At 36.9% G+C, this 12,328-nt stretch overlaps 1 protein-coding gene across 1 annotated transcript in view; it reads right to left on the reverse strand.

Annotated features, from left to right (window-relative positions):
* Positions 1 to 2,071: 2,071 nt before the first annotated feature.
* LOC121321430 (contactin-associated protein-like 5) overlaps positions 2,072 to 12,328 on the reverse strand; it is a 354,495-nt gene continuing 344,238 nt past the window's right edge. Inside the window, exons 23-24 of the mRNA XM_041260374.1 lie at positions 7,747 to 7,815; positions 2,072 to 5,022 (exon numbers count right to left, since the gene is read on the reverse strand). Of these exons, the coding sequence (XP_041116308.1) occupies positions 4,826 to 5,022; positions 7,747 to 7,815 (266 nt within the window). The 3' untranslated portion in view covers positions 2,072 to 4,825. The remainder of the gene's footprint in view (positions 5,023 to 7,746; positions 7,816 to 12,328) is intronic.

Here is a 12,328-nt window from a genome sequence, read left to right on the forward strand (position 1 = left end):
ATCTCAGATCTGTGGAAAACACAGGCCAGGAACGAGAGGTGTCATTGCACCAAGCAATATAGTTTGTTAACAATTTAATGGAGTTTGAGTTCTGCTTTCTATGACATTTCACAATATATTGAGATCTATCGATCCTTAAACTCTTCAGTATAATTCAGGGTGATACATTTTTTTAATTCCATTTTTTACAGTCGTGTAGTCTGAAAAATCTTATAGATAATCAACACCCATAAATGCTGCCTCAATAACCAACATGACATAAGGGCATTATTCAGTCTGTGGCAAAGGGAAAGTTGGTCAAAAAACTTCTTGTGGTTCGAAAGAGCCATGTTATAGACTAAGTAAAATGTGTTTTGAAAACTCAACAGTAATGAGACACATTTATTATCCAACACACTAATTAGGGAACTATATTGGGCACTGACAAGTTTCTAGGGCAACATGAGCTGCAATATTTTTCAATCTTATCATGTATCCCTTTTGACTACACATTTTCAGAAATAATTTTTATGTCTCACAATTCCGTATTGTTTTCCATATCAGTTTCAATGTGGACTTTAGAAATCAGGGAAGGGGTTACTAAGGTAAAGAAAAAATATTGATTATTAAATTCTGATGCTTCGGAAAAATATTAACGTTGCCACTGGTGTCATCAATGGTGCAATAGGAAACTTCAAACTGTTTCCTATTATCAGAAAACTCCATGATGGTGAAAATCATAACCATCCATTTTAACAATGGACAAACACATACCTTTGAATGCTCAAGGTCAAAGTTTGAAGTCATGGACAGGGCCTACATTGTTCGAGAGCAGTTTACAGTCATCGGTGCTCATGCAATCACCATTCATAAATGCAAGGGCATGACACTCAAAACAGTGGTGATGGGCCTTGGTAACTTCACTTTCTCCTGTGGCCAAAGTTTTGTGGCACTTTCTAGAGTAACTTCCTTAAGTAGCATCCACCTTATATACTTTGACCCCACCTGCATTAAAGCACTTAGAGTACAGCAGGCTGAGAAGTCTTTACTGCGCTAAGTTGATCAACTTAAAGGAGACGAACACGCACAAGGCATCGCCATGGTGAAGGATAATGTGTATTTCGTACATCAATCCATCACCAACGTTCAGGAGCAATAAAAGCTATCATATTCTGAGGGAACAGTTGCAGTTACACATTCACTCAGAGGCTTGAGCAGCACTCATCTCACCTGATGCTATGCAAACACCAAGTTACAATTTATTCTTCACTGCCAACTTCCAAAAGAGTCATTAAAACAGAGTGAACAACAGGCCCTCAGGACTTTTGTTACCAACTATGATCAGTTGCTATCCACTGTGTTCAAATAATTATAAATGTTTGTGAACATTTGTCACTTCTTAGGAGAACCCTTCAGTAGAGTTCGGCAGCAAGATGTTGTCGAGTTTCTCACCAAATTGTGTCAAACTTGCCCAGAAATATGTGATCTGGTTTCAGTTGCTACGAGGTACGACATGCTGTGTATAGAATTTTGGTACCGCACATCAAATCAAGAGGTGGGGCAGGTTCACTCTCTGCATGTAGCTGATGGTACACATTCCATGTGTTTGGAACAACTCATTAATATGGAGTAGGCGTGGATACCCACTGATGACGACAGATGTGACCACTGCCAGAAATCTACACTACTTAAATGTGAAGTCCTTCAGTCAGCAGGAAGAATGCTTGCAGTCCAAAGGGGTTAATAAGTTGCACTTCATTTTATATTGTTCACTATTATAATCTACTTGTATTCCATCGGTATATTTATAAATACTGAACTTGGAATTTTATTCTGCAATTATGTTGCAAGAGAGAACTTAAGTCCCCTATGCCTTTATATGAAATAAACACACTGCACTCAGCATTTCTGCACACACAGCTATAAAAATGACTTTTTAATAAATATACACTATTTACAAGATAATAACATTTTCTGTACAATTACAGCCATATAAAACAAAACAAAAATAAACAGCAGAGGCTGCACATTTGATATACAGTAACTTGTTCGATTACTTAATATACTTATAAAATAATGTATTCAGGCAACAGGTAGTTATTATTTCCAAGTAGACAAAATGAAATGAATTATGTCAGTGACAGCATAAATCACTATTTTACAGTATACATGGAGATTTTTAAAAAATCACAGAACCATTACAGAACATGTCTTTTTCATTATAAGTCTTCAAGTACAGTCACAGTAGAGAGGAACACAATGTTAGTGAACATGTAGATTAGGGTTCAAGTCATGGGGAAAGTACTCAAGATAACAAAAGCCTTCCATGAAGAGTATCCATAAAGACCAAAGCCAAGTCATACACAGTGTCCTGTGTAGCTGTGATATTTTGTGCCAGACCAATGGTGGTGCTCAACTCAAACATGTTCTGTAATGTGTTTTTTCACATGGTGCGTTGTTTATTAATCACCTTATATATTAATTATTGGGGAATAGCCTATACTTCAGATTGAGCAGTAAGGTTTCGTAACAAATACTAGAACATTTCTTTTAACATGTTAGTTTTGTCATATTCTGTTCAGATTTGGGAAAACTCAGATTCAGGATAAAAAAAGCATAGTTTGGATCCAATCACATAAACTCTACTGTGCTGGCATATTTTGAAGTATTTTCCGCATTGACCTACCCAGTGACAGTGTGATTGAAATGGGTAGCTCACAAGCACACTGAATTGTAAGGACCTTCAAATACATTCAGCCAGTTCCTTCCTTATTGATTTAATTCATAGGTCTTCTTGTTTCATTATTTTTTTGTAATAATAATGTATTAAATGGGTAGATAGCCAGTCTGCAGTTTTCAATTCAATCTTCGCTCTGAAGCGACAGGGATAGGTCTTAACAAATTCTACAATGCCCAGTGATCTTGGTCTAACCTATTGCCTAAATCCATTGAAGTTAAGGTGAATGTCCATTACTTCAAATACATCACAATAGACAATAATATCGAGCATGACCAGGCACAATATTTCATACAAAAGTGTATTTTTTTAAGCTGGAGAAGGGGGCTACATTAGTGCGATAGAAAAAGAATACAAATACATCAATAAATACATACATAGCAATACAATCAATTGTACGGTTGATCACGGTGAGGCTCAGGTTATGGCAGCCCAAGGTCACACCCTTTATTTATTCATGTTACATTTTAATTGTAAATAATGTTTACTGTCTGGCTAAGTTTGTGCACTATACCTACATCAGCATCCTAAATGATTCATATACAACTTAAGTCATTGGGTACCCCATTTTGAAGGTTATGAAACATAGAACGTATACATTATAAAATTATGATACCTGCAACTAAGTTGTTTCAGGCTAAGTTTATAATATAAATGTTTTTTACCTTTCAAAAACCAGGTGTCAGTGTGATTCAAGACAAGAACATACTTAATGGATTCAATCCGTTTCGAATTAATCCAAAAGTTAAACCAACCCACCAATTTTCTGCAGTTACAAAAGGTAGCTTGACAAAGCGGTACTACAAAAAGCACTGATATCAATTACTTTTGTTGGTTTTAACCCTAACTACCTTATAAGTATTTCAATGGTTAAAACAGTTCCCTCATTTCTGCTTTATTCTGCACACTCAATTTCTGCTGATACTGCACTTCTGAAGGAACAGACATTTCCCCTGCCACCTTCCCAGCAGAAAAATAGCTAATATAAGAGTAAAGAAAAAGTTATCACAGATCCTGTCATATGTTGCCTGCCCTGTCTTTTACTCTTTAACTGTGTGTTGTGGCATGCTCCTTGTTTTAGCAAGCAGGGGACTGTTAATAAGGCTAATATTAGATATAGTTAGTATGTAAAGTATTTGGTCAGGTGATTGATATGTAAGTATCAAAGTGCTAAAATGTGCTTGCTATAAGGTTTATTTCATGTATGAACCATCTATGTGGAATTTCTTTACAACCATTGGTCTGAATTAAGAGCTGGCCATAAGTGGTCAATTACTATTGAATAAAAGTCTACTGTATAGGGCCTTTCTCGAGACATAGCTTGTCCCTCTTTGGCTATTTTAACTACTTGTTCTCCAACTGTATCTCAGGAGCGTTTTGCAGAAGAGTGAAATATTGAAACAACAGTAACAGTAAAATGTATAGTGCGCTATTCATGCCAAGACATCACAAAGCACTGTACATCATGGACTACAGTGCAAACATCTGCAGAGCATTTGGACAACCAGATAAAATATCAAGAAAAACATTTTAGATTTAAAAAAGTGTCAGTTTATCAAGTCAGCTCCCTCAAACCAGAAGTTATGCACAGTAAATTCAAGGATTTAAAACTTACAATAAATAATTCCAAGAGTGAAGAAGCTGTTTAGTTATAAGTATATAATATCATTTTGAAAGTAAAGCCATCTGTATTGAGAAAGACAGCACTACAACTTTGATTTGAATCCTGCAGACTTCCCACACTAAAAATAAAAAACATAGTTCACATCTCCCTAGCAGAGCAGTCCCCTTCGGCCTCAATATATTCCATTGTGGCTATATTGATTTCACTTCCTGCTCCTCTATCAAGATAAGCCTTTTAAAGTCTCAACCATTTTATTTTCTGCATGAAACTAATGAAAAAAAAACCCCTTGGTAAAAAGTCTACTACTCATGTCGCTCTTTTATCTCCCAATAGAAATGAAAAGTTCAGTTTAAACAGACTTGTCCAGTTGGTAGTTCTTGTGGAGAGAAGGCAGTCATTCTAAGGGGCCAACTCACTCCTTATCAGACAGGGCCATGCATCTCATCACAGGCAGGCAATCAATCAGGGAACCGAAAATAAAAGGCTCAGATGAAATACTCTTTCTTGCTTTCGCTGACTGAGTCATGGAGATCAGTGTGGTTCCTCAAGGAGTACTCCAGGTTCTCTCGGTGCTCCTTGTCTTTTTCAGTGCCGGTCCGATGGCCCTTTCTGTGTTGGTAGAGGAACCTCGTTATTATTGCAGTGACACAGACAGTGATAAATATCACCACAGCAATGATACCTGTGAGAAGGAAGCAAAAAGAGTAAAAGAAAGTGTTTAGTAATAAAGGGGTGGGGTTGGATTAGTTTGATGTAGGATAAAATCCAGAGTTAGGCTGTAAACTGTGCATTATATGCAGAGTCACTTACAATAGGACATTAATATACCATCTCATCCACAGGATGGAGCACAAAGAGGTTAAGTGACTTGCTCAGGGTCACACAGTGAGTCAGTCAGTGGCAGAGGTGGAATCTGAACCGATGACCTTCTGGTTACAAGCCCTGGACGTTAACCACTGGACCACACTGCCTCCTCTGTGTTGACCCTGATACAGACATTATCTGAAACACTTGTGAACTTAAGGTGTTACAGAATACCCTTCAGTGTTTACAAGAAATGCTTTGTCCGTAACGCAACCATATACTAGTTAACATAATTGTAATCCGAAATCAACTGAGGAATATATTTCTCAACTTTACTCTGTAGTTTTTGAAGTTTATCATGATTGTAATCCCTCCTTCAACAATGCTGGTCCTCCAATTTAAAAGAGTAGTGTAGATACAAAAAAAGATTGTAGGTCACAGAAAGGTCCCATGTTGGTTGTGAAAAGTAGGACATTTTCAAGAACAGCCATTACATTCCACATTAAGCAAACTTCAGTTGTTTTCCTTTGTACTTATTGAATCACACGTGCATATTCTGACTATCCTTGGTTGTGGTTTATGTGACTTGATCAGAATCAAGAAGGTAAAGGCAGTTTAAGGCAGTACCAGGTAGCATTTGTAATCTGAGACATCACGTTAATAAAGAAATGCTTTAATGCAAATATGTTTCCTGTCATACAACAGGAGAAAATCGCTGGTGTTTATCATTAAAAACATATGCAAACTCTGGTAGTAGAATGCAAAGATACCATGGCTGGAAGTGCAGTTAGCTCAATGTGTTATAAACACAGTAGTGTATTGGCAACAAAGTAAATGGACAAAAAAATCACACAATATCTCAGTAGTGTACACATTGGGAACATTGTCATGACAACATTATTGAATTAGCATTGTCTGCTATTTATATTTCTCCAATACAATTATATTCAAAACACTGCACTGTTCAAAATGCAGTTGGTGTGCTGTGTCAGAAGTATTCTGAGAACTATTTCAGTAAACCATACATTATGATTTACATTTATATATAGAGTGATTTATGTTCAATTATAAACCCGTTTGGAAAAATCCTGCTTTCTGCGTTCCATCAGCCATACGTTAATCCCACACAACCTTTCAATGCAGACGCATCATCAAAAGATTTGAATTTAAATTCATACGCCATTACTCTATAATGTTTAATATCTGCAAATTATCATTAATTAAAAAAAAAAGACAGACCCACAAACACATTTTTTAAAGACCTTTTTAATGGAATGACGTTTGATGAACGGTATGAAGATCAATTTCCCAAATCTAACAAAGTACTGGTACCAGTAATTAACTTTACTTTAAAAGAAAAACATCACAGTAGAATAACAGAACTAAATCAACTTAAACCTGAACGAAACGAGAAAAAAAACACAAGAAAAGCTTTTGGACTGAACATCATAAAAACTGACTAAAAAAAAAAAAAAAAAAAACCTGTTACCTTTTATTTACTTTCTCAAGAATTTTATGCTTCCGTAAGAAATAAAGGTAGAGAGCAGTAAGCATTTCCAGCTTTATCGGTCTGTGAGCTGGTAGCAATTGCTTTTTGAATGATCCGCCGTACAGCAAAAAAGTTAATTTAGCAAAAGATTAAACACAGCATTTAACACAGCTAACAATGTATTCATAGCAGCAATTAAAAAACTGAGACGAAGTGGAAATGACAAAGCAACACCCCCCAATAACACCTGCAGACCTGGAGAAGCTAAAAAAAATGTGTTAGACTTATTTATGTAATTTACGAAGTTATATATGGCCATTATTGAATTAGTATACTAGGTTAATGTAATTGATATATAGAAATGTACTTAACATTTTAATAAATACATGCTATATTTACCATTAAATGTATGTTAATATATAAAAATAAACATGTTTTATCAAATTTTGTTTACATTACACTGTAACTATTTTTTGTGCATAGTGATATTTACTGTTACTGAACATATTTTTTTAATTTGCTGTGTTAATTTAAAAAGTGTAATAAATATAGTAATTTTAAATTAATTTATAATAGCATTAAGGCACTCCTGGGGGTAAGTTAACAGGAGATAACCGCACACTGGGGTTATTACACCTACCAAATATACATTGCACAATACTGCATTTAATTTGTCTCAGTGAAACTGCACACCAATCTACAAAACAATGTCCTTATATCTCTTGTCATCTTGCCTTTCATTAGTCAATAGCATATTGAACAATATTTAATATTTGTTCAAATTAAAGACATGTAATATTTGTTGGTGTCTATAATGTTTTTACTGGCGATACATTGCTGAAAACTTAATCAATTGCATGTACTGTTCACATTTATTCTGTGCAAGAGGCTGAAAGTCATGGCGCAAACGTAGAACGGTCTGCAATATAAATAAGATGTTGCAATCTATGCAGCATAAAAAAGTTCATTCCAGAGCAGGGGTTTTAATTAAACATCTGCTTTTAATTAAACATATGCTCATTTGTATGAAGAGTGTTACTGACTTAAATGAGAATGGAACAAGCTCGAACCCTCCCACCTTCACACCATTGAAATAAAATAAAGAGGACTTGCCTCCGATGACAACCGAGTCACTTTGTGTTGCCAGTGGTTCCCTCTCATTGTTGTTTTTTTCTAAATGATCTGTAATTATTAAAAAAAGGGAAAAAAGAATTAACAAAGCAGCTAAACTATTGACATGCATATTTCATTCATTCCAGACATCCAATAAAGCTAAGATTAGTTTGGGGTATCAAAATAATATACAGTAAGAATAATTAAATGAACATCTGTGTAACAGACTCTACAGTGTAGAAATTTTAAGAGGTAAAAAAGGTAGATGAAAGTCTTTGGAATATATGACAGATATCAACAAGAAGAAACTTGAAAAACATATTTAACACTAAAAAAGACAAAATCAACTTCTGAGTCTACTCACTATAGTGTAAGTTAAAGTAACAACCCTAAAATACAGCATAAAGTTATATCTCTTGGTATCTTGACTTTTGGTGTTTATTGGCATTGTGACCGGGCAGAGGCTCTGCACAATTAAAGTGTGTGTTTTGTGGTTGTATATGTGTAACGAGTATACTTTCTTTTTATATTTTTAAATATTAATTACTATGTGATTACACTTTTTATGATTTTGTTTTGAGTGTCACCCTATTTATCTGTTATTTATCTGTGCACGTATTGTTTCTTTTCTTACCTGGTTTAAATCAGCTCGCTTTAAATCAACTCTCAAAACCCACCTGTTCTCTCTTGCTTTCCATGCTCCTTAAGTCTGATATCTGTTATTAGCTGCTGCTACTATTTCACGTATTGTTACTATCATGTATTCTGCACTTTCAACTGTGTTGTACTATTTCATGTATTCTGCACTTTCCACTGTATTGTAGTATTTCATGTATTATGCAGTTTCCACTGATTTAGTGTACTATTTCATGTATTATGCACTTTCCACTGTATTCAGTGTACTATATTATGACACTATCATGTATTATATACTTTCCACTGTATTATGCATTTCTCTATTTGAAGTATTATAGATTTTCTTGTATTTACTGCATCTTGAAAAATGCTTTGTGATGGTGTTCTACTATGAAAGGCGCTATATAAAATAAAGATTGATTGATTGATTGATTGACTGATTGATGAATTGTATGTTTGGTCTGTTTATTAGATGAAGCTGCCCCCCCACCCCCCAAATTGTTAATGTGAATCCAAATGAATGACAGCTGTCCCTCATTGTGTTTCTGTTGCTTCAGGTACAAGTGACATATAAGCTCACGCCGCCTCACCCACAGTGAGCAGAGAGAATCATAGTTCAGCACAAGGGAACACGGTAGCTCACTTTTTGTTTTATCTCGGAGTTGGAGTCTTGTAGCCCCATATCTGACTTGGAGATTGTATACAACACTGTTATCCATTCTGTGTTTTGGAGGTATGAGTATCTAAGCTAAGAGTATCTAAGGCATAATTACTGCATGCTCAAATTAGATGACTGGTACTATACCAAAGTTGATTTTAAGTAGCTGCATTCTGATGTTTCTTGTGCTGTCTGTTTTCATTGTAAATCCTCCTTCTGCCATTGTGTGTCATTTTGAATGGGATTTGTTTTAGATTTGTGCTATATTGTCCCATTTTATATGTATGATTTTGCACAGGGGTGAATCTGCTAAGTGTCTTAAATTAAAAGCACACCTGAACATTTGTTATAGGAAGGAACCTGGGATCTGCACTTCAAGCCCTATTTGAATGCACTCTGCTATTTTAGAATCGGTATGACTCTTATTTTACCTGAACAGTGTTTGTGTGTTTTGAAAATAAGTGTATTATGTAAATAGCTACATTGACTCTCATGTTTTATTGGTTTTTAAATAAAATAATTGAACTTTTATTCTGGTCTCCTGCCTGGTGCATTTTGGGGAATATTCACACAGAAAGGCTGTATCTGCACAGCCACAGGTACATTTAATATTTTAATTTTATAATTGTTTTATTAGTTAATTAGAATAGTGTGGAATGTGGCTAGGTGGCAACTGAATGATTGAAGTCAATTTCTCCTGGCCGCACCCTATAAAAAGACAAGGACATGTTTGAGAGAGAGAGAGAGAGGAGAGAGAGAGAGAGACAGACAGACAGACAGACAGACAGACAGACAGACAGACAGACAGACAGACAGACAGACAGACAGACAGACACACAGACTGAGACTGAGACTGACTGAGACTGAGATAGCTGAAGCTTTGGTGCTGTTTTGTTTATTTGTGATAGTTTGTTTAATGTAAGAGTTATGTTTAAACCTTCCATCTGTTATTGGCAATAAACTAAACTAAAGTTTTGTGTTTGCTGTTTCTGCCGCTGACCAGCCTTGACCACCTGCCACTAGGCCACAGGCATGTATAGCAATATTTCGCTTTTGTTAGGTACAGCATTAAGTGCTTGTTTTTACTGATGATAACGTTAAATGGGAGAGATGGTAATGATTTCCATTACACGAGAGTAGATGTTAAAACTTCATGCTGATTTGAACTCGGCTCTCGCCAAGATAAGCACCAACTAAGACGTAGCTTTACAGTAAACTAATGTGATCCATATGTGTCTCCATCCATTTGCATTTCCTTCCATGTAATGATGTAGATATCCTTCTGTCTGGTGTTAATGGCTGAAGTGTAATGCTGGCTCCAGGGATCAGCTTATTTGCCTCCCTGGCGCATCAGCACACACAACGGCTGCGATGCTGTCTCCGGGGATCAACCACAGTGCGGCCTCCCCAGTGCATCAGCATGACAACCGTCTGGATTGAGCTAAGTAGGGTACATCTCTGGGGTCTTCAAGTGGGCACCTTCCATCCTCAGTGTTTCGTCGACTAGCCCACGACACCTCAAGAGGGCTCGACGGTGATTCTGGCGTCCCAGCATCACCCCCCCTCCATCTCCCACTCAACTCAGCCCAGCTTACTTACCTATACATCAGCGTTTCTTTCTTTCTATTGTGCTTGAGATCCCCAGCCAGAATCTTTCCGTTTCAACCACAGCCAGTTGCTGCTCCTCTCTGCTGCTTCAGATAAGTTCTTCACTGTGCGACGCAACTCTTGGCCACTGAATCCGACGTCTCTGAGAAACCGGGTTGTAGAGTGTGCCACAAATCCTCGACAACCCACTTCCACTGGGTAAAGCCGGACTCTCCATCCTCGCTGTTCCGCTTCAGGGGCTAGTTGAGCATACTGCAGTTTCTTCCTCTCGTACGCCTCATCTACAGCATCCTCCCATGGCACTGTTAACTCTACCAGGTGAACAAGGCGTGCTGATCCAGACCACAAGAAAATATCTGGTCGAAGGTTAGTGGTGGCAATCTCAGGTGGAAAAATAAGCCGTTGACCAACATCTGCCAGCATTTTCCAGTCTCTAGCAGCTTCTAATTGTCCTGGGCGAGGATTGATTTTAACACCTTTTCTTGGTGGTTGCTCTCCTGGGTGGAGGAATGTTGTCTTTTGTGTGTAATGTTTTGATGGCTTCTCAGAGGCTGTTGGTATTGCCTCACCATTAATGAAGAATGTTTTATCTACTACTTTACCTTTAATTATAGAGGTGCTCCTTGATTTAGTGGGCTTGAATTGCATTCGCGCCCATTCAATGTTATTGGTTAATTTTCCCAATAACCGATTAGTGCAGGCTACTGTTGTAGTCATGGTTGTCATATCATCCATGTATGCTCGAATTGGTGGTAGTCGCATTCCAGAAGCCAAGTGCTCTCCTCCTACTACCCATTTTGATGCCCTAATGATTACTTCCATTGCCATGGTAAAAGCCAGTGGAGAAATGGTGCATCCAGCCATTATTCCAACCTCTAGGCATTGCCATGTAGTGCTGAATTCTGAAGTTGAAAAACTAAATTGCAAATCTCCAAAGTAGGCTTTCACTAAATTTGTTTTGTCATCGGTACACTGAAAAAATTAAATGCTGCCCAAAGAAGTTCATGTGGCACTGAACCATATGCATTAGCAGCATTAAGTGCTTGTTTTTACTGACGATAATGTTAAATGGGAGAGATGGTATGCATAGTTCCCAGCTATTCTTTGGAAGAGATCATGAACGGTGGTAAGCCAACTGAGATTGTTTCTGGTAGTGACAGACAGAAAAAGAATGCATGTGGACTGGATTTTCATTGAGACTGGACAGCGACAGCTTGTTTTTTTAAGTCAATGACAGAAATCAGTGTGCCCGAGAGTGCTGTGTTCTTAGTGTGTGATCCATTGTACTCCAATGATGCGAGTCATGTCAAGAGGTTTCATCAATTGATGCCCACAGAAAATGTTTAGGTTTTGATAAACTTTGCACAGGGCATATGGGGAGGGAAAGCAGTTCCTTAATTCAGAAACAAATACACTCTGATTAAAAAGGCAATTGGGTGTTTGTCAGGCTGTTATTAGCTCCTAGAATAATTCTGAAAACATAATTTTTTATGAAAAACTAAATAAATGATAACCACTCTGTAAACAAAGGCTCCAGTTTACTATACATTTGGCCGACTGGGAATTTTATTTCATGATTATGCTTATTAGTTTTGTAACCTTGGGATGAATTTTATCCTGGAAAATCAATAACAGAAAACTGACTTTTTTATTATTTAGGATAAGAGATCCATAATAAAA

This window comes from Polyodon spathula, chromosome 10 (assembly GCF_017654505.1).
Source record: "Polyodon spathula isolate WHYD16114869_AA chromosome 10, ASM1765450v1, whole genome shotgun sequence".
Lineage (NCBI taxonomy): Eukaryota > Metazoa > Chordata > Actinopteri > Acipenseriformes > Polyodontidae > Polyodon > Polyodon spathula.